This window comes from Notolepis coatsorum (genome assembly GCF_963971535.1).
Source record: "Notolepis coatsorum genome assembly, chromosome: 7".
In the NCBI taxonomy this organism is placed as follows: Eukaryota; Metazoa; Chordata; class Actinopteri; order Aulopiformes; family Paralepididae; genus Notolepis; species Notolepis coatsorum.
In genome coordinates, this window is record NC_140171.1 from 513,506 (window position 1) to 537,223 (window position 23,718).

At 42.1% G+C, this 23,718-nt stretch overlaps 1 protein-coding gene across 2 annotated transcripts in view; it reads left to right on the forward strand.

The window, feature by feature from the left end:
- The window catches only part of LOC311232422 (WAS/WASL-interacting protein family member 2-like), a 72,298-nt gene extending 53,267 nt beyond the window's left edge, over positions 1-19,031 (forward strand). For both annotated transcript variants that reach the window (XM_084319212.1, XM_084319213.1), the window contains 3 exons: positions 7,893-8,135; positions 11,362-11,463; positions 12,625-19,031. In XM_084319212.1, the coding sequence (XP_084175338.1) occupies positions 7,893-8,135; positions 11,362-11,463; positions 12,625-12,668 (389 nt within the window). In that variant the 3' untranslated portion in view covers positions 12,669-19,031. The remainder of the gene's footprint in view (positions 1-7,892; positions 8,136-11,361; positions 11,464-12,624) is intronic.
- The last annotated feature ends 4,687 nt before the right edge of the window (positions 19,032-23,718 follow it).

Consider the following 23,718-nt stretch of genomic DNA (forward strand, 5'->3'; position numbering starts at 1 on the left):
GTCATACAAATAATCAACCAACTACATACTGTAACTTTTCAGTGCACGTTTTTATTTACATTGGGACAACAGCCTTGTGAGCTCCTGCACACAGACATGATGGAATTCAAGTTCAAGTTTGTATTGATCACATATAGGCAGGCTACATGGCAGTGAGATTCATTGTTCTTGTATATGCTCTTGTATTATTGTTTATATAGGCTACCTAATACCGACATCAAAATAGATTGTATGCCTCTACAAATCATATGCAGGTAGAAAATTGACTGAGAACTTTAATCCCTGGGTATTAATCGAACGAAACGAAGAAAAGACAGTCATATTCCAGCATGGTTATTAATGACACCAATGGCAAACGGTGGTTAACGTTCTTTATTAGTGTTTGCGCTGCCCAGGCAGCAATGGTCTTTAAGTTAATAGATATTATATCCGACATCACCGTACGTGTACATGTCTGTCAGCCTGTCGCGTATTTCTCCCATAACACGCTTCGCTCGGCTTAGTCCACTTTTCCACATTTCATGGGGGTGTTTCATTACCATATATGGTTAATTATGTGCGGTTCTATATGCAAATACTTAAAATCGTGCACGAGCGCCGAGCGTAGAACAAATGGTATTTATCAACACGGAGTGTGCGTACGACCCGTGTATGCACGTGTGATAAATCCCGATTTTTCTGTGCGTACACACATTCTAAATTCTGTGCTTCACACATTGGCTGCCAAAAACGGCTTACGATTTGCTGGCCATGCTAATTCTGCCAGACCACGCTGTACGACGTTATTGAGATCATCTTTAATTTTTTCGCCATGGCATTCATAATTCATATATACACCTCCGGCGCTGAAGCTGGACCCTACGGCTCAATCCAACAACGGCTCAATACCGCCACCTGGTGGATGGTCGGGCAAGTTACACTGGTAAACAGGATATGGCTGGTGTGCGTCAATTAAATTCATCCGGCCGTCAGACATTGTCGCAAGGCTCCCGACAGACACTATGTACATAATGGATCGCTTTATAAACGTAATAATTGATATGATTTCGGCGTTTATTGCGACATACAAACCGGAAATGGACCTAGGCGATCGACGGCCTATACCTGGGATCTTTCACCACCAGTCTCATTGACGCACGGTAAGAGGATGCTGACGCTATTTTCATCCCAATTGTTTATTAATTTCACTGCAAACCGATCGGATCTATATATCACCCATACTACATAAAGCATTTACTGACGGATCACAGAATTATAAACAACCCCCCCATCCACGCATGATGAATCATCATAACGTATACGATCATGTACAGTTGAAATTTTTAATATAGCGTGTATCGGCAATAAACGGCAGTTGATAATCTATATATGCGTTTAGGCCTATAACTCACGTTCTATGAATTACTGCAGAAAACGATAAAAACATATTTATATTCTAGAAGGTATTTTTGGAAGAATCTATGAATGAAAAAGTATAACGTTCCCACATCCTGAACGATAGCTAATCGATGTTGAATGGGCCATAGTAATGTCAATTTAGCAATATAATTTAAAAAGTTATAGCCCTGCAAAGAAGGTGAACATCTCCATAGGCTTAGACTGGTGGCAGTGATCCTACATTGATGGATAGAAGCGTGGCAGTCAATGTGTTAAGAATGAAAATGGAACACTTTCTAAGAATTGTTGATATATGAGGGCCCAGGCTGCGTGTATCACTTCCGCAACGGATTTAGTTGGATTTCGGTTTCCGGGTTCGCCTGATTGGCCGCGACGGCCACGTGACACACGTGGCACGCCCCCGCGGCAGCGGTGCCGCTGCGAATCAGAGCAATATTGTCGCGTCATCTTCTGAGTGCAGACACGCTGCTGTTTAATCACTTTTCCCACTTCAATGACAGCGCTGCTGTTTAATGCTCACTTTTCGCACTTCAATGACAGAGCTGCTGTTTAATAATATTGTCGCGTTGTGGAAAGCAGGATGAGAGAGCGTAGATTTCAGTGTGTATCATTTAATCATTTATCATTTAACATTTGACAGGCATACATTGTTGTCATACAGAAGTACAGAATACTTTTATCCAAAATTCTTCTTACTGTTACTGTTAGAGACTGTGCTAGACAAGATAAGTATGAAATAAAATAGTATAGCATGTAAAATAGAAGTAAAAATAGAGGTCACAGTGTTCAGTATGTACAATGTTCGATGCAGAATAGAAGTAACTGAGTTACCATACAATATACTATGCAATGTACTAATATACAATACGCTATAGTGCAAAGCAGAAATGGGATCAGGTACAATTTACAGTAAGGTGTACGAGTTGCAGTGCAAATGCTTCTTTGCTTCTTACTGGTGCGCTCCAGAGACTGTTAAGCATTTTGGATAAAAGTATTCTGTACTTCTGTATGACAACAATGTATGCCTTTCAAATGTTAAATGATAAATGATTAAATGATACACACTGAAATCTACGCTCTCTCATCCTGCTTTCCACAACGCGACAATATTATTAAACAGCAGCTCTCTCTTTCAAATGTTAAATGATAAATGATTAAATGATACACACTGAAATCTACGCTCTCATCCTGCTTTCCACAACGCGACAATATTATTAAACAGCAGCTCTGTCATTGAAGTGGGAAAAGTGAGCATTAAACAGCAGCTCTGTCATTGAAGTGGGAAAAGTGAGCATTAAACAGCAGCGCTGTCATTGAAGTGGGAAAAGTGAGCATTAAACAGCAGCTCTGTCATTGAAGTGGGAAAAGTGAGCATTAAACAGCAGCTCTGTCATTGAAGTGGGAAAAGTGAGCATTAAACAGCAGCGCTGTCATTGAAGTGGGAAAAGTGATTAAACAGCAGCGCGTCTGCACTCAGAAGATGTGTGTCACGTGGCCGTCGCGGCCAATCAGGCGAACCCGGAAACCGAAATCCAACTAAATCCGTTGCGGAAGTGATACACGCGCCCAGGCTCTGTGGTGCCCTCAGCTGGATGGGGAGGCTGTTCCACAGGCGTGGTGCAGCCGTGCAGAAGGCTCGGTCCCCCAGGGGGCAGAGCCAGGTACTGGGGACCCGGAGGAGCAGGCTACCTGCAGATCTGAGGGTCCCCCAGGGTGCAGAGCCTGGTACTGGGGACCCGGAGGAGCAGGCTACCTGCAGATCTGAGGGTCCCCCAGGGTGCAGAGCCAGGTACTGGGGACCCGGAGGAGCAGGCTACCTGCAGATCTGAGGGCACGGGTGGAGGATTGTGGAGTGGTGAGTTCCTGTAGGTAGAGGGAACAGTTAGGCAGCCTGTTTTAGATTTGGTTGGATTTGGTGGCTCATACTTTGGTGGCTCATACTTATCTGCCGTGTGTGTGTGTGTGTGTGTGTGTGTGTGTGTGTGTGTGTGTGTGTGTGTGTGTGTACATTAGGATTCACAGAGTGAGAGTCTGAAACAGTGTGTGTGTGTGTGTGTACATTAGGATTCACAGAGTGAGAGTCTGAAACAGTGTGTGTGTACATTAGGATTCACAGAGTGAGAGCCTGAAACAGTGTGTGTGTGTGTGTGTGTGTACATTAGGATTCACAGAGTGAGAGCCTGAAACAGTGTGTGTGTGTGTGTGTACATTAGGATTCACAGAGTGAGAGCCTGAAACAGTGTGTGTGTGTGTGAACATTAGGATTCACAGAGTGAGAGCCTGAAACAGTGTGTGTGTGTGTGAACATTAGGATTCACAGAGTGAGAGCCTGAAACAGGAAGGCACTTGTTTGCTGTAGAAGCGTGTTGTCATTGGACGGCGAAGGGCTTCACCACGAGGCTGCATGTTCCTCTGCATTCCAGCATTCCTCTTCTTGTCTGTCTCTCTGTCTGTCTCTCTCTCTCTGTCTCTGTCTCTCTCTCTCTCTCTCTGTCTCTCTCTCTCTCCATCTGTCTCTCTCTGTCTCTCTCTCTCTCTCTCTCTCTCTCCCTCTTTCTGTGTGTCTCTCTGTTTCTCTCTCTCTATCTGTCTCTATATCTCCATCTCTCTGTTTCTATCCGTCTCTCTCCTTTCTGTCTCTCTGTCGGTCTCTCTGTGTCTCTGTCTCTCTCTCAATTAAATTAAATTCGAAGGGGCTTTATTGACATGGGAAACATACATTGCCAAAGCCAGTGTTAAAACAAAGCAAAACAATCAAACAGAGATCAGTACATGAGTCAAGAGTCACTTTATTGTCCCATCAGCTGGGAAATTTGTCTTGGGCTTACACCCACTACAGCCACAGACGCATACATACAGACTTGACACAACACAACTGACTCCAATCAATACACAATATAAAAGACAGTAAAGTACCTGCACAGCAGGATGTCTGGCAACACAAAATTAGAATAGTATACACAAATAATATAATATTAATATTTTTTTTTTATCCACTTTTTTTCCCATTTTCTATATTTTCTCCCATCCCAATTTCGTATCATCCAATTCAACCCTCCCCTGTCACGAACGCTGTTTCTTGCCTCCCACAAGCCGGCTGCAATGTGGACTAAGTCATACATAGCACAAGTCCCCTCCGGTACTTGAGGTAACAGCAGTCGCATCTTTTCACCTGCGCAGCTCGATCGCTCAGTGGCGAGGAGTAACGCGTGGGAGGCTCACGCTGCCCCCGACACTTCCTGATTCTACTGCGCAGGCGCACCAACCGACCTGTAGGAGTCGCTGTCCACAACGCCCGATCCCCACCCATCAGTTTCCCACCCCCTAATACGGCCAATGTGTATTAGTACGGACGACCAGCTAAACTGAAAGCAAATGTGGAGCGCTGGGCTCGAACAGGCGAGCCCAGCGTCTCCAGATTTCGTGGTGAGCGCCTTGCCCACTACGCCACGTAGCCGCCCTTATATAATATTAATATTATAGTATACACGATAATATAACAACCAAATATCCGTTATTCGATAGTTGCCCAGTACAGAATATATATGTGATTGACAGTCTTTATGGTGGTTGTATTCCATTGGATGTCCTTTTCTTGTCACAGCAGCTCACAAATCTTGCTGCAGTGTTTGCACATTGTTGTATTTCTCCCAGAAGGTATGGGAGTTTTTAGTTATTTGCCATGTCTTCAAAGTCTCTTCTGGTGTTTGTAATTTGTGGGAAATATACATCTCTGGTCTGATGTCTTGGTATAGTGGGCAAGTTGTTAGGAACGACAACCTCTCTCTCCTGGCAGTAGTTCTACTTCATCTACCTCCTTTCCCCCCCTTTTTTAATCAAGTTGATCTGCATCATCAACGTTTCATACTGCTATTTCATATTCTTCTGACGTTTCATACTGCTATTTCATAGTATTCTGATGTTTCATACTGCTATTTCATAGTATTCTGATGTTTCATACTGCTATTTCATATTCTTCTGATGTTTCATACTGCTATTTCATAGTATTCTGATGTTTCATACTGCTATTTCATATTCTTCTGATGTTTCATACTGCTATTTCATATTCTTCTGATGTTTCATACTGCTATTTCATATTCTTCTGACGTTTCATACTGCTATTTCATATTCTGACGTTTCATACTGCTATTTCTTATTCTTCTGACGTTTCATACTGCTATTTCATAGTATTCTGATGTTTCATACTGCTATTTCATATTCTTCTGATGTTTCATACTGCTATTTCATATTCTTCTGATGTTTCATACTGCTATTTCATATTCTTCTGACGTTTCATACTGCTATTTCATATTTTTCTGACGTTTCATACTGCTATTTCATATTCTTCTGACGTTTCATACTGCTATTTCATAGTATTCTGACGTTTCATACTGCTATTTCTAGGGATGTCCCGATCATGTTTTTTTTCTCCCGATCCGATCCCGATCATGTGATTTTGAGTATCTACCGATACCGATATTTCCCGATCCGATCAAAAAAATAAAATAAAAATTAATAAAAATTTAAACTTTTTTTTTTTTTTTTTACTTTTTTTTAATTTTTATTCAACAAACATGACCATGTTCACGTCTTAAACTCATACTGAGGCCTTAGTTTTGGTTTTAAATTGCATATCATCGTTCATTTATTTATTGTCACACAGAGCAGAAGAACTTTGCCAAAACAAACCAATAGTATCCGGGAGGGTCATCAAAGAGAAGTCGCCTATTCTCAGTCCTTGCCCCACAATGGTGGAATGAACTACCCACCCCAGTTAGGACAGCCGAATCACGTCCAATCTTTCGCCGTCGACTAAAGACGCACTTCTTCAACCATTATCTGAATAAAAAAAAAATATATATATATATATATATATATATCTAACCCTAACTAACCGTACTGTCATGCACTTGTCCTAATAAACTAACCTACACTGTAGCACTCAACACTTTGATGAACATTGTTGCTCAGCTGATAGAGTTGTGCCCTTCCTGATGGCTTGTCGTACAGAACTTGTAAGTCGCTTTGGATAAAAGCGTCAGCTAAATGACTAAATGTAAATGAAGTATCCAGCTGCAGAACGGCAGACCAGCCACACTCTCAGACCCAAACGCATTTCCTTTGATTTAATTATACATCAAATGATTTATGAAGTTAACTTTTCACCTGGATAACATCAACATTCAGGGTAAATGTAATGTGAGAAATTGGGATTAAAAAAAATATATATATATTTTTTTTAAATTGGGTCTGAGAGTGTGGCTGGTCTGCCGTTCTGCAGCTGGATACTATTGGTTTGTTTTGGCAAAATTCTTCTGCTCTGTGTGACAATAAATAAATGAATGATGATATGCAATTTAAAACCAAAACTAAGGTCTCAGTATGAGTTTAAGACGTGAACATGGTCATGTTTGTTGAAAAAAAAAAAAAAAGTTAAAAATAAAATAAAAATGCCAATTTTTTTGCCGATCCCGATCTTCGGAAAATCACGTGATCGGCCCCGATCACGTGATGGGATCGGGACATCCCTAGCTATTTCATATTATTCTGATGTTTCATACTGCTATTTCTTATTGTTCTGATGTTTCATACTGCTATTTCTTATTCTTCTGATGTTTCATACTGCTATTTCATATTCTTCTGACGTTTCATACTGCTATTTCATATTCTTCTGACGTTTCATACTGCTATTTCTTATTGTTCTGATGTTTCATACTGCTATTTCTTATTCTTCTGATGTTTCATACTGCTATTTCATATTCTTCTGACGTTTCATACTGCTATTTCATATTCTTCTGACGTTTCATACTGCTATTTCTTATTGTTCTGATGTTTCATACTGCTATTTCATAGTATTCTATTGATGTTTCATACTGCTATTTTATAGTATTCTATTGATGTTTCATACTGCTATTTCATAGTATTCTATTGACGTTTCATACTGCTATTTCATAGTATTCTGATGACGTTTCATACTGCTATTTCATAGTATTCTATTGATGTTTCATACTGCTATTTCATAGTATTCTATTGACGTTTCATACTGCTATTTCATAGTATTCTATTGATGTTTCATACTGCTATTTCATAGTATTCTATTGATGTTTCATACTGCTATTTCATAGTATTCTATTGATGTTTCATACTGCTATTTCATAGTATTCTATTGACGTTTCATACTGCTATTTCATAGTATTCTGATGACGTTTCATACTGCTATTTCATAGTATTCTATTGATGTTTCATACTGCTATTTCATAGTATTCTATTGACGTTTCATACTGCTATTTCATAGTATTCTATTGACGTTTCATACTGCTATTTCATAGTATTCTATTGATGTTTCATACTGCTATTTCATAGTATTCTATTGATGTTTCATACTGCTATTTCATAGTATTCTGATGTTTCATACTGCTATTTCATAGTATTCTATTGACGTTTCATACTGCTATTTCGTTGTGTGTGTGTGTGTGTGTGTGTGTCACCAACAGCTCCCCAGGCGCCGAATCCCGGGTCTCGAAACGGCAGTCGGGACGCCCCTCCCCCCCCGCCGCCCCCCTACCGGGTCCACAGCTCCACGCCCTCGGAGTCTCACAGCCGGGGGGGCAAGCCCCCTCCTCCTCCTTCTTCCTCATCCTCATCCTCCTCCTCCTCCTCCCGCACCCCCGCCGGACCCCCTCCGCCACCCCCTCCCATCCGCAACGGTCACTCCTCCAACTCCAGGTCCATCATAGGTGAGTGAACTAACGTCACGGTGCCCAAATGCGGCCACTCTTATTGTCTGGGACCAAATACGGCCACGCCCCACTCCCAGCAAAAAGTGGTAATCTCTAGAATGGGTTTGGGGCGCCGCTGTATACGGAAGTAGCTCTCAAGGTGACGATTAGACAACACTTTTTTGTTGTCAGTAGATGGCAGCATTGGTTTAAAATTAAAGGCTGAAAATGTTGAGAACTACAACACTGCATTTCCCAAGAGCGTTAGCACAGGTCGCAGGTCACTGGGATGTGTCTATATTCTCCGACGTGATCTGAACAGCGTTAAACTATTACTGCGACCGAGAATGGCCAACTAATTATCTTAACAAAAGTGCGCTGGTAGCGTTACATATGTTGTCTAAAGGGGGACATATGGTACAATTTGAGATTCTAACGATAATCGGCATATAAAGGACAAGATAAAGCATCGTTAATTTGTAAGAAACCTCAATGAAAACGGCGCAGGGTGCTATTGTTATGAAAATGTGATAGAATCCTATAAAAATGTGGACGCATTTGGCCTACGTTCCGTTAGTAACCACATGAACGTTGTGTAGTTATCTAGATGTGGTGAAGTCACAAGTAATCAAATTCTCCCAACGCTACCATTCAGATGAGCCTCCCAAGGTTCCTGTTGTACTGACACTAGGGCTGTCCCCAAAGCCTGTTTTTGGGATTCAAACAAGTTTAGAAAATGTATTCTAAATAATTATTTATTATTATTATTTTAAATAAATATCCTCAAACTAAATCCTCAATTTGAATAAAGTGATTAATCTGATTAAATGAGTCTTTTTCTTTTATTAAATCAACTTTCAGTTTTTTTTAATACTATAATATTAGTGTAGCCTAATTATCTGCAACTGTGAAGAAAACCCCCATTGGTTTAAACAGAATGAATAGACACATAAAAAAAATATATATATAGCCTATAGCCTATAAAAATAAAAATAAAGTTAATTAAAAAAAAAAGTTTAATAAAAAATGTGAATGTTGATTTAGAATTCGAATGCCAACATAACGAACGAAGGTTCGAACGTTTGGGCTCAGCCCTAGTCTCTAGTAACTACATGAACCCTAACCACATGTCTCTGGTACCTAAATACATGAACGGTGTGTAGTTATCTAGATGTGGTGCAGGCCATGGGTGGTGAAGTCACAACTTAGTAATCAAATTCTCCAACGCTACCATTCAAATGAGCCTCCAAGGTTCCTGCTGGACTGACACACAAACCAGCCAGTTTACAATGTTCCTAGATTACCGTCTGTGCACATGCAGACTGTATTCTGCATGAAGGGATGAGCTCCCTCTAAAACAGCTTCCAAATGCTCGTATCGCGTGAGTTTGGGAAGGGAATGGAGAAAAGGTTTATGTTTCAATGAGCCTGTTAATGAGGCTTTTTTTTAATTATTATTTATACTTTTTTTTTTTTTTTAACATGAACTGCTTCAGAGAGAGAAAGGTACAATGACTGTCAAAATAATCCAAAACAAAAGCTCCTATGGCGTCATTGACCTTTTCAAAGTGGTTCCATGTGCCCCTCAGTCTGACGGGCAAACACTTTCTTCAGTAAAGAAGCCATTTGCTGTAATTTCCTGCAACTTAAAATAATTTCAATAAAATAGCAAACACAAGGTTAAGTTCCAAATAATTTAAGTATAGTGTTTAATTTTGCACAATAGTTTAACACACACACACACACACACACACACACACACACAGTGGAACATAGAATAGAGTAATCACGTATTAGACAATGATGTGTTTATTTCTAAGCCCCAAGCTTTCACTGCAAAATATATATATAAAAAGATATATTAAAAATAAATATTGGTGGCGCTGGCATGTCGTCATAGTGGCGCCCCCATACTATTCTTTATGGAAAGCCAGTGATTCCCGCTGCATGTTAATACTGTGGGGGGCCCCCAAAGTATAATGGCTCCCCCCAAAGTATAATTTTTGTTTTATTTATTTTTTAACTCAGTGAGCACTCATTTGCATTTGCATTGGTGGCAATGAGTGCTCAGTGAGTAAAGAAAACTTAAAAAACCATAAAGTATACTCATTTCATTCACCAGTTTGTATATAGTTAAAATAAAGTTCCCCGGTGATTGACGATCAGATACCAGTGTGGAGTTTTCTGTCTTAAATTTGATATAGATCATGTTCTTTGTTGGTTTGTGAGGATGTTAATAATACACACTTGGTAAGATGTGTGTATGAAAGAAGACCACAGAAAACAGCAGTGACTGCTCTCAGCTGTTTAACACTTAAAGACCTAGACACCATCACCAGTTGTAGGTTGTCTGAAGTGCAGTGTTACTATGAAAATTCACTAGAATGCAGGATTAAAAAAAAAAAAATCGTTCCACCAAAGTATATTTAATTTCTGTGGGAATCACTGAAAGCTGTATCTGGTATACCTCCCAGCTCTAGATGAGACGCGACAGGGGCTCGGGAGGTAGAGCAGTCGTCTGGCAATCCGGAGGTTCCCGGTTCGATTCCCGGGCAGCATGTCGATGTGTCCTTGAGCAAGACACTTAACCCCTAATTGGCACCTTGCATGGCTGCCTCCGCCGTCGGTGTGTGAATGTGTAAAATGTGAGAAACAAATTGTAAAGCGCTTTGGATAAAAGCGCTATATAAAAAAGCAGCCATTTACCATAAAAAAGCAGCCATATGGGACCTTGTGGGTTAAACGGTCTGGTTTACCCCCCAGCTCTAGATGAGGAACAGGAATTCTTGGACAAGTATAAGTTAGAGGAGCTTGAAAATAACGTGAACTACTAGTATTTTTTTTTATTATTTATTTATCTTTTGCTGTAGTGGGATAGGTATATTATTTTTGATATTGATAGATAACTTATTACATATTAATATGATATTGTAAGGAAGGGGCAGGACCAGATAAGCTTTGCCTCTTTCTGTCCCTTCTCGAACAAAACCATTTGTCTTGAGCTACGTTGACAATTGCTTCCGTGTCTAGGAAGATATATTTTATTTTATTTGTATTTGTATTTAATTATTTTATTTGTTGTTTTTTTCTTATTTCAAGTTTGTGTGTTTATGGTTGTTCGAGATAAATAAAGATCAAATCAAGTGAGACCTTGTATGGGTTAAATGGTACACAAAGGGAATGGTCCTTGTTGACGAACCTACGCTACCTACGCTGTTCTAAAGTCTTGCCTCCGTCTCTCACAGATGATTTTGAGTCAAAGTTCAACTTCCACCCCGTCGAGGACCTTCCTCCCCCAGAGGAACACAGGCCCTTCAGCAAGGTGTACCCCAGCAAGAACAACAAGGGTACGTATAATAATACACTTTATTTCTAGAGCACTTTTCATACAGAAATTGCGGTTCAAAGTGCTTCACAGCAGTAAAGAAAATACAGGCATAAGCGAGCATACAAAAGATAAGATAACAAGGTGCTTAAAAAGTCCTTGAAATTCAAATCAACCATTCACATTGAAGTTTTGTTCATTCATGATACAATTCTGAATCAAGAAATTCAAAATGAATTATTTAAAGTGTAACTAATTGTCGGAAATTGGTTTTTACGCCATAAATATTGGATCTGATTCTTTTTCTATCAAATCCCTTTAAATGCCCTTTTAAAATGACAAATTGGGCTTGGAAAAGTACTTGAAAGTCTTTGAATTCCATTGATCAATGCCTGGTGGAACCCTGGGGAAATAGTTAAAACACAATGTCAAACAAACAACCAAATGAAATGACATACATGTACATACATGTTACATACATGAAGCAGAACAGTTGAAGTGAAAGGTGTGATATAGAGAGAGGAGACGGGGAATCAACCTGTGCAACAGTCAGTTTCAAGTTTCTTTAATAGTTGTCATACAGAAGTACAGAATACTTTTATACAAAATGCTTCTTTCTGTTACGCTCCAGAGACTGTGCTAGACAAAAGATAAGTATGTAATAAAATAAAATAGTATAGCATGTAAAAATAGAAGTAAAAAAGAAGTCACGTACGTAGACACAGTGTTCAGTATATACATATGTACAATGTTCGATGCAGAATAGAGTGACTGAGTTATCATACAATATACAATATACTATGCAATATACTAATATACAATACTATATAGTGCAAAGCAGAAATGGGATGAGGTGCAATTTAGGTACAATTACAGTAGGGTGTACTGAGGTATGGGTTGTAGTGCAAATCCTTTACCAATAAATATAAAGTGTGTGTCTAGGTGTTCTAAAGTGTGGAGAGTGGGTGCTGCAGTGTGTTGTTTGTTTAAAGTGAGTGTGTGCGTGTGGATGTGCGTGTTGTGAGTGCATTTGATGGTTGTTGCATAGTGTTTATTGTTCGTTGAGCAACAGCTGGCTGCTGCTGCTGCTGCTGCTAATGATTTACTACTGGTGTTTGTTTCTTTTCATTGCGACGCAAAGAACTGACCCGTCGTGACCCTGGTTTCTTCTTCTCCCCTCCAGGCATGATCAGAGGAGCACCTCCCGCGCCCCCTGTGGGCCGGTGAACGGAACTACGCTCAGGAAAGAAAAAAAACGAGAGGACTTGATAACTCTAATGTCTAATCCATGGACTGTCGGGGGAGTGGCACCAAAGCACTCCGATCTCACACCTACACACACACACACACACACACACACACACACACACACACACACACACACACACACACACACACACACACACACACACACACACACACACACACACACCACACTCACTCACACACACACACACCACTCTCACTCACTCACTCACTCACGCACACACACACTAAAACACCAGCCGGAAGCAATGTGAGGAATGCATAGCACTAGCCTGGTTTTGACACTACATCCACCTGTCCTAGCATGCTAGAACTAAACCACTCTGAACGAAGAGAACCAGACTCTTGACCTGCTCCACTGTGTCCTTGTGGCCGACGGCTCTCGTTTGTTACTACGGGAACGGAGAGGCATGACGTCGTCGACACTATAGATATTATTATTATTATTATTAGCAGGGCCGACTTCTGCATTCCATCTTTTACCTTTTGTTGCATATTCCATGATGATGATGATGACGATGACGATGATGTTTTGATGATTTTTTACTCTTCCGGATAACGTTTTGAAAGGTTTTGTGTTTGTAAGCATTAATTGCTGGAGTCGTCGGGGGGGGGGGGGGGGGGGGGAGGAGAGAGAGAGAGAGAGAGAGAGAGAGATGAGATTTCAACACTTTTAAGAGTAGAGATACCCATTCCATTTTTTGGCAAATTCTATTCCCTCGCATCAGCCTACACCACTAATATTGCCATGAGTGTGTAGTGGGTTATAGATGGTGATTTATTTGAATATTATTTTTATACGTTTATTTCTTTTTGTCTTAAATAGCCATTCTACAAGTGCCAGACGAGAAGGCGCGTTGAATTAAATTCCCTCCTTCTCCCGACGTGCCAAAAGGCGGGTGGAGACGAGCGACACAGAGCCAGGAGGAGAGTTAGAACTTTACATTTCGCGTGTTCCTTTTTATTTTGACCTTTTTTGCATTTTCTGTTTCATTTCCTTTTGTTTTTTCGGTTGAATATTATTGACACGACACAATTTACTTATTATTATTTTTTATCCACTTTTTTTCTCCTGTTTTTCTCTGATTTTCCTCCCATCCCAATTTAGTCGTTATGCCAATTCCCCCCCTCCCCTTCCTGGCCGTTGCTCGCATGTGCCCCCCACTGGTCGGTCTAGGGAGTCCTGAAGTCTATCATATGCTTCCTCCGATACATAGGAGACAGCCAGCAACCTCTTTTCACCTGCCAGCGCGGACTCTCATTGGTGAAGTGTAACGAGTGGGAGGCTCACACTACCTTCATCATATCCCTTCTTTGCTGTGCAGGCGCCCTGACCGACCTGTAGGAGTCGCTGTTTACAACGACCAGAATACCACCCCACCGGCTTCCCTCCCGCCAATTGAGCCAGTATGACGGCCGGCCCAAGCCGGAGGCAACGCTGACAGCCGGATTCGATACCGGTGTCTCTTGCGTTGGTGACGAGCGCTTAGACCGCTGCACCACCCAGCCGCCCACGACACAATTTACTTGAACGCTTTGCCAAGTTATGAGAGAGAGAGAAACTCGAGCGGGTTAGGTTTTTAAAACGCTCTCCGAGGTCTTCCTGTCCGTCTCGCGCTCTCGCCCGCTACGGCGTGATGGACGTCTCGCCCGTCTCGTGGAGGACGAGGACGTTAACACTTTGTCAAAAGCCACAGAGAAAAGCAATGGAGAGTTCACTCCTTAACCCTTTTGTGACACTTCACTGTGACACTACAGAAGGTTAACCCTTTCACAACCACACTGCAGACGGTTAACCCTTTCACTATCACACTACAGACGGTTAACCTTTCTGTAGTGTGCTAGTAAAGGGTTAACCTTCTGTAGTGTAGTAGTGAAAGGGTTAACCGTTTGGTAGTGCGGCAGTGAAAGGGTTAACCCTTTGTGACACTTCACTGTGACACTACAGAAGGTTAACCCTTTCACAACCACACTGCAGACGGTTAACCCTTTCACTACCACACTACAGACGGTTAACCTTTCTGTAGTGTGGTAGTGAAAGGGTTAAAGGGACACTTCACCAAAATAACAACGCCGGTTTGTTTTGCACATAATCTCACACACACACGCATCCGAAAACTCGAACCGTTTTGCACACGTTGATTTAGTTTGACGATTAACCAGAGTAAAGGAGTTTGAATATGGCCGCCAGTGATGTCATCATCGGGGGACATTGGATCCATGTCGCGTAGCTCCGTGAAATGATGTGGATGAAGTAATAGCAATACCTTGTATTATAGGGAACGGCTACCTTCTCTTTTCAAATTAATCTACTCTCAATTAACTAAATTAATGCAAAACTGTTGTACAGTTTTTTTTTTTGGATGTGTGTGAGATTATGTGCAAAATAAGTCGACGTTGTTTTATGGCGAAGTGGCCCTTTAGTGCCATGTCTAATTAAGGGGGTAGCTTGACGTCGTTGATCAAAGAAAGCAGGCGTTCAGAGAATTTCACATAGCTGGTCGCTTTTTCCTAAACTTGGACGTGGTTCCTCTTTCTACCACAAGGTGGAGCCCTTAGGCAAAGTTACTCTTCCTCATTCTGATGTGGTTCCTCTTCCTACCACAAGGTGGAGTCTAAGGCAAAGTTATTCTTCCTCATTCTTATCAATGGACCAAGGATATTTAATGGTGCACTACGCAGGTGGGGGGGGGGGGGGGGGTTGTTTTGTTTACATTTGCACAGCCTGCAATGAGTTTGCAAAACATATTTACTATACATGTAATTTGTACAATTATTCTATCTTTTGTCAACATAAGTTAAAGGTGCTATAGGTAACATTCAGCCACTAGGTGTCGCACTAGAGCACAATCGGGTGCATTCCACGCGGGGAAATGGGAAGTAGGGAGAGGATACATCTAAAAAATAATGATCCTATTACCGTATACTTTTATTCCACACCTTCCTAAAAGCTCTCTGGGGGTATTTCTTTAATGAGTGCTCTACATAAAGATATTATCTATCTAACACCTTTAAGAAAATAAATAATAATCATGTTTTTTGGCACTGTCTCAACCAAACCTAAGCCCAGAAGATACTTCTTGGAATAGTAAATATGTTTTGTAGAATAAATGCAGGCCGTGCCCTTGTAAACACTGTGAAACCGTAACCGTCAGGAAGCTGCTTCAAGCAATGTTCCACACGTCTTCCTTTGAGGACACTTTCTTTTATTCAATTATGAATTTATTTTATTTTTTATATATATATATATTTATATATAAATGTGGTTCCCCTTTAACAAGCTTGAGTGGTGTGTTTCGGCACCTTTTTAAAGGGGCATTTCACCGATAAACATCCAAAAACTCTAAACCGGTTTGCACACATTAATTTAGTTCGACTGTTGATGAGCGTAAATGAGATTGTTGGCCATGTCATGATGATGTCATCGGAGACACTGAATCCTTGTGTCGTGTTAATTACAGCTCAATGAAATTAGAAGGTAGCAGTTCCCTATATAAGGTATTGCTATTTTTTATTTTTTATATATAATTTTATGCTCCTGTAATTAACACAAAGGATTCAGTTTCGTCTCCGATGGCATCACCACCGGTCGCCATATTCAAACTAATTTACTCTCGATAACTGTCGAATGAAATTAATGTGTGCAAAACCGTTCCGAGTTTTTTGGACGCGCCTTGAGATTATGTGCAAAATAACTCTGCGTTGTTTTTTTTCTCTTTTTTGGGTGAAGTGCTCCTTTGCAGCGTGGCGTTCGTCGGGAGTCTAAAAAAGGGAAGCATCTCTGTTGTGAAAATCTTTCTTCCAGTGAAATCTCAAAGTGTGTTTTTGTACCCAGAATCTACACCCCCCCCCCCCCCCCCCCGCTGGAGGCCCATGTGGAAGGACTGTATGGCCAGAGATGACCAGATAACCATGTTTGTTTCCAATGCATCGCTATGCAAGGAACGATTTGTATGGATTCTCACTGGTAGCAACTAACCAAAAAAATAGGAAACACTTAAGTGCCAGAGATCTATAAGGAGGTTAGTCTATTGGACTGCTAGCATTAGGAGGTTAGTCTATTGGACTGCTAGCATTAGGAGGTTAGTCTATTGGACTGCTAGCATTAGGAGGTTAGTCTATTGGACGTATAGCATAAGGAGGTTGGTCTATTGGACTGCTAGCATAAGGAGGTTGGTCTATTGGACTGCTAGCATAAGGAGATTAGTTTATTGGACTGCTAGCATAAGGAGGTTAGTCTATTGGACGTATAGCCTAAGGAGGTTAGTCTATTGGACTGCTAGCCTTAGGAGGTTAGTCTATTGGACGTATAGCATAAGGAGGTTACTCTATTGGACGTATAGCATAAGGAGGTTAGTCTATTGGACGTATAGCATAAGGAGGTTAGTCTATTGGACTGCTAGCATAAGGAGGTTAGTTTATTGGACTGCTAGCATAAGGAGGTTAGTCTATTGGACTGCTAGCATAAGGAGGTTAGTCTATTGGACGTATAGCATAAGGGCTTGTGTCCATAGCGGACGTTTTATGAGTTGTCAGCTCCTTTCTGTCATTCATTTCTATGCTACAGGCGCGCTCCTTTTCCCAGCGCCGCACCTCGCGTTTTATGCGCTCTCGTGGCAGCGTCTTTGGGCGGAGCACTCCCAGCGCATAAAGTTTAAACTAGTTCAACTTTTGGAAAGGAGCGCGCTCATCATAACCTTTTCCGACCGACCAATCAACACCGAGGAAGTGGCAGTCGCGAGACTCAGGAAAATGCTCTGAGCTTATTTTTTTTGCTTTTCAAAGCGGTCCGCCTTAAAAAAAACATCCGCTATGGACACAAGCCCTAAGGAGGTTAGTCTATTGGACTGCTAGCATAAGGAGGTTAGTCTATTGGACTGCTAGCATAAGGAGGTTAGTCTATTGGACTTCTAGCATAAGGAGGTTAGTCTATTGGACTGCTAGCATAAGGAGGTTAGTCTATTGGATGTATAGCATAAGGAGGTTAGTCTATTGGACTGCTAGCATAAAGAGGTTGGTCTATTGGACTGCTAGCATAAAGAGGTTGGTCTATTGGACTGCTAGCATAAGGAGGTTAGTCTATTGGACTGCTAGCATGAGGAGGTTAGTCTATTGGACTGCTAGCATAAGGAGGTTGGTCTATTGGACTGCTAGCATAAGGAGGTTGGTCTATTGGACTTTATCTAGCATTTCTTTTTTTGTTTTTGTTTCTCTGTATGTACCACCATGCTCAGTCAGGCTCCTCCCCTCCCCAGGTGTACCTAATGATACCTAACGATACTAGGAATGCACTGATAATGGCATCGGCTGTCGAGTCGGTACCACAGGGCGTCCTTATCGGGAGCCACGTCGTGACGCCAAGAAATCGAAAGCAAAGAGACCGTAGAGTCCATCTCAGATCGTTCGTGTCCCAGTGGCCCCAAGCTAACGGTCTTGAGTCTCAACGGCCCTAAACCTAACGGTTCGGATCGGGAACCGGTTTAATCCCGAGAGAAAGTGCATGTCCCTAAATGATAAATGAATGAATTGTTAGCTGATGTTTATTAAAGAAAAACAAAGAGTCACTTGGTGAAACAGGGGCCGTTGCCACGGTTACACTGCCTGGGCAGAACCGTGACTGTTGCATCATAGTGATGTCATTATCGAGAGAGAGAGAGAGAGAGAGAGAGAGAGAGAGAGAGAACCCAGAGGAAGAGGAACAAAACGCATGGTTTTTATCCAGGAAAGACCCCAATTCAATAGTAAAATTGCGCCTCCTGCTGGTCATTGCCTTACTTACACAGAATCGTATCATTATAGTACTGAACGGTACCAGCGCATTTATTATTATTTTTTAAACAAAACGGTAATGAGGAGAAAAAGAAAAAAAATGAATTATATTTGAAATGCAATAAATATTGTATATTTACATTTAAGTATGAGGAATGAGGTAATCATAGCTATTGATCTATTTTTTATGTTGTAAAAAGCTTGTAATATAGGGAAGAAAAATGATTAAAGAGTTCTAACAGCGGTCCAGTTCGTGGCGACCAGACAGACGGGTCTCTTGGTAGCACTTCCTGTGTGTGTCCACCATAGGTGTGTGTGACTGTCCACCATAGGTGTGCGTTTGTGCATCATAGGTGTGTGTGTGCTCCACCATAGGTGTGTGTGTGTGCACTGAACGGATGAATGCTTCCACTTCTCACACAGGCGACCTCACGTGTTCATCTCATGTTCTCACCCTTTGTCTTGGAAGAGAAGCCTGTTCCCGCCTGTTGGTCATTTCATGTTAATCAACCGTGTTTTATCATCTTGGAATAATTTCAAATAAATATATGCCTTTGGGGGAAAAGGGCAGAGTTGTCCCAGAGTTGTTATTTTTTAACGGAGACGGTTGAAGGAACACGGTCAACATTGTGCGAAATGTTGCTTAACCGTCTTCTCCAGAGTCGGACGAGAAGGTAGAGCGACCAGTTTCCTCTCTTTAGGCCTTTCACACCGGCGGGGCTCTGCGCGGGAGCCGGGTTCCAGGACCAGCAGACCACAAGGCCTACAAGTGTCCTAACACCATCAGACCACAAGGACTACAAGTGTCCTACACCATCAGACCACAAGGCCTACAAGTGTCCTAACACCATCAGACCACAAGGCCTACAAGTGTCCTAACACCATCAGACCACAAGGCCTACAAGTGTCCTACACCATCAGACCACAAGGCCTACAAGTGTCCTAACACCATCAGACCACAAGGCCTACAAGTGTCCTAACACCATCAGACCACAAGGCCTACAAGTGTCCTAACACCATCAGACCACAAGGCCTACAAGTGTCCTAACACCATCAGACCACAAGGCCTACAAGTGTCCTAACACCATCAGACCACAAGGCCTACAAGTGTCCTAACACCATCAGACCACAAGGACTACAAGTGTCCTAACACCATCAGACCACAAGGCCTACAAGTGTCCTAACACCATCAGACCACAAGGCCTACAAGTGTCCTAACACCATCAGACCACAAGGCCTACAAGTGTCCTAACACCATCAGACCACAAGGACTACAAGTGTCCTAACACCATCAGACCACAAGGCCTACAAGTGTCCTACACCATCAGACCACAAGGCCTACAAGTGTCCTACACCATCAGACCACAAGGCCTACAAGTGTCCTAACACCATCAGACCACAAGGACTACAAGTGTCCTACACCATCAGACCACAAGGCCTACAAGTGTCCTAACACCATCAGATCACAAGGCCTACAAGTGTCCTAACACCATCAGACCACAAGGCCTACAAGTGTCCTAACACCATCAGACCACAAGGACTACAAGTGTCCTACACCATCAGACCACAAGGCCTACAAGTGTCCTAACACCATCAGACCACAAGGACTACAAGTGTCCTAACACCATCAGACCACAAGGCCTACAAGTGTCCTACACCATCAGACCACAAGGCCTACAAGTGTCCTACACCATCAGACCACAAGGCCTACAAGTGTCCTAACAACATCAGACCACAAGGCCTACAAGTGTCCTACACCATCAGACCACAAGGCCTACAAGTGTCCTACACCATCAGACCACAAGGCCTACAAGTGTCCTAACAACATCAGACCACAAGGCCTACAAGTGTCCTAACACCATCAGACCACAAGGCCTACAAGTGTCCTAACACCATCAGACCACAAGGCCTACAAGTGTCCTAACACCATCAGACCACAAGGCCTACAAGTGTCCTAACACCATCAGACCACAAGGACTACAAGTGTCCTAACACCATCAGACCACAAGGCCTACAAGTGTCCTAACACCATCAGACCACAAGGCCTACAAGTGTCCTACACCATCAGACCACAAGGCCTACAAGTGTCCTAACACCATCAGACCACAAGGCCTACAAGTGTCCTACACCATCAGACCACAAGGCCTACAAGTGTCCTAACACCATCAGACCACAAGGCCTACAAGTGTCCTACACCATCAGACCACAAGGACTACAAGTGTCCTACACCATCAGACCACAAGGCCTACAAGTGTCCTAACACCATCAGACCACAAGGCCTACAAGTGTCCTACACCATCAGACCACAAGGCCTACAAGTGTCCTAACACCATCAGACCACAAGGCCTACAAGTGTCCTAACACCATCAGACCACAAGGCCTACAAGTGTCCTACACCATCAGACCACAAGGACTACAAGTGTCCTACACCATCAGACCACAAGGCCTACAAGTGTCCTAACACCATCAGACCACAAGGCCTACAAGTGTCCTAACACCATCAGACCACAAGGCCTACAAGTGTCCTACACCATCAGACCACAAGGCCTACAAGTGTCCTACACCATCAGACCACAAGGCCTACAAGTGTCCTAACACCATCAGACCACAAGGCCTACAAGTGTCCTAACACCATCAGACCACAAGGCCTACAAGTGTCCTACTTGTTGTAAAAGAGATGCTCACAAAGACATTTCAGGTGAAAGATATGGGCAGAATGACACACTTGTTTTTATTTTTATTTTATCTTTTCCCCCCTTCTTTTTCCGTTTTTCTCCCCTCCCGATGTTAGTCGTTATGCCAATTCCCAATCCCCTTCCTGGTCGTTGTGCACTCTACCCCCTACCGTCGGTCTGGGAGGGCGGAGACTATCACATGCTTCCTCCGACACGTGTAGCCAGCCCACCACTTCTTTTCACCTGGCAGCGCGGACTCTCACTGGGGGAGTGTAACGTGTGGAAGGTCACACTACCTCTCCCAGATCCTTCCCTCGCTGTGCAGGCGCCCCGACCGAACTGTAGGAGTCGCTGTTTACAACGACCAGGACCCACTCACGCCGGCTTCCCACCCGCTAACACTTCCAATTGTGTTAGTATGGACGGTCGGCCAAGCCGGAGGCACCACAGCCGGATTCGATCCCACTGGCTCTGTGGCGGTAGACAGAGTCCGCTGCGCTACCCGGCCTCCCCAGATTGACACACTTCCTAGGAATCGACTTTGAACAGTGTGATGGATGTGTGACAATGTCACAGAAGTAGGGATGTCCGATATTATCGGCCGACCGATATTATCGGCCGATATCGGCAGTAAAATGTGATATCGAAAAATATCGGTATCGGTAAATTTTTTTTTTTTTTTTTTTTTTTTTTTTTTTAACATTTATTTAACCTTTATTTACCCAGGCAAGCAAGTAAGAACCAATTCTTATTTTATTTATTGTCAAAAGTATGCATGTTGGTTTAATTCAACAACAAGAGATATGTAATGTTAATTTTTACTTTTTTAATTATCATATTTTGCACAGATAATGCTTACATTTAGAAAGCCTTTTGAATGCATCCAGTGAAATTATTAATTACCTGAAATTATTCAGTTTTTTTGGGGGAAAACCCTGCATATATCGGTATCGGTTGACATCGGTATCGGTATCGAAATTAAGAGTTGGACAATATCGGAATATCGGTATCGGTAAAAAAGCCAATATCGAGCATCCCTACACAGAAGCAGTGTGTAAAGAACATGCTAGAGAGGTTTGACATGCAGAACTGTAAACCCAGATCAACACCTTGTGAGCGGGCACTCAATTACACTGAAGGGGCAGGACTAATGAGCGATGTCACCCGGTACAGAGAGGTGGTCGGTAGCCTAATCCATCTTACTATGTGTACTAGGCCAGATCTGTGTTTCATAGTGAGTAAACTGTCTCAGTATTTTAACAAACTAACTGAGGAACATTGGGCCACTGTCAAGCATGTATTGAGGTTCTTAAAGGGCACCAGTGATAAGATGTTGTGTTAAAAGAAGTGTAATTCTGATTTGAGTTTACAGGCTTTCAGTGATGCTGACTGGGCAGCAGATGTCACAGACCGACGCAGCACAACAGGGTACTGTTGTGTTAGTCTACATGAGACTGGTCCATTGGTCTCATGGAAGACCAAAAAGCAACCGACGGTGCCATTTTCCACATGTGAAGCAGAGTACACTGGGGCCACGCCTGTGGAATCAGCTGCCGGGGTCCATCAAGGCCTCAGTCTCCATTGCTGCCTTCAAGGCCAGCCTTAAAACTAGGGATGTCCGATATTATCGGCCGATATTGGCATTAAAATGTGATATCGGAAAATATCGGTATCTGTTTAAAAAAAAAATATATATATATATATTCTTTTTACATTTCTATAACCTTTATTTACCCAGGCAAGCAAGTAAGAACAAATTATGATTTTATTTATTGTCAAAAGTATGCATAATGTTATGTTAATTCCACAACAAGACATATGTAATGTTAATTACCTGAAATTATTCAGTTTTTTGGGGGATACCTGCATATATCGGTATCGGAAATTAAGAGTTGGACAATATCTGTATATCGGTATCGGTAAAAAAGCCAATATCGAGCATCCCTACTTAAAACCCATTTGTTTTGCTCTGCCTTCCAATAGGCCATGTTTTGTTTATTTTATTTTATTCATTTTAATGTTTTCTTGTTTTAATTCTATTTTTAATTTTATTTTCCTTCTGCTGTGAAGCACATTGAGAGCTCACTGAGTTTAAAGTGTGCTATATAAATTTAATCTATTATTACATGGCATTAGCTGCAACCACCCAAGAGTGTTTACACCTGGTACAACTGCTGACACATGGACGTGTGCAAGTATGCACGACAATCGGGAGACCATTGCATTAGCTAAGAACCCAGTCCGCAGACAAAGATGCAAACACATAGACATAAAGTACCATTTTGTCAGATCTACAGTACTAAATGGACAGATATGTTTGCGATACTGTCCCACAGATCAAATGGTGGCTGATGTGTTTACCAAACCAGTAACTAAGGCAGTGTGTGAAGCTTGCCTAGACCGCCAAATGTGCTAGGTTCGGCCCTGGTTGCTTCCTTGATACACGGATCCTGTTTGTCAGCGTTTTAGTCCTTCTTTCTATATGTGTTATGATGTCTAGTCTAGCCAATACGCAATAGCCGACATTCAACAAGACCACATACAAGTGTCCTAACACCATCAGACCA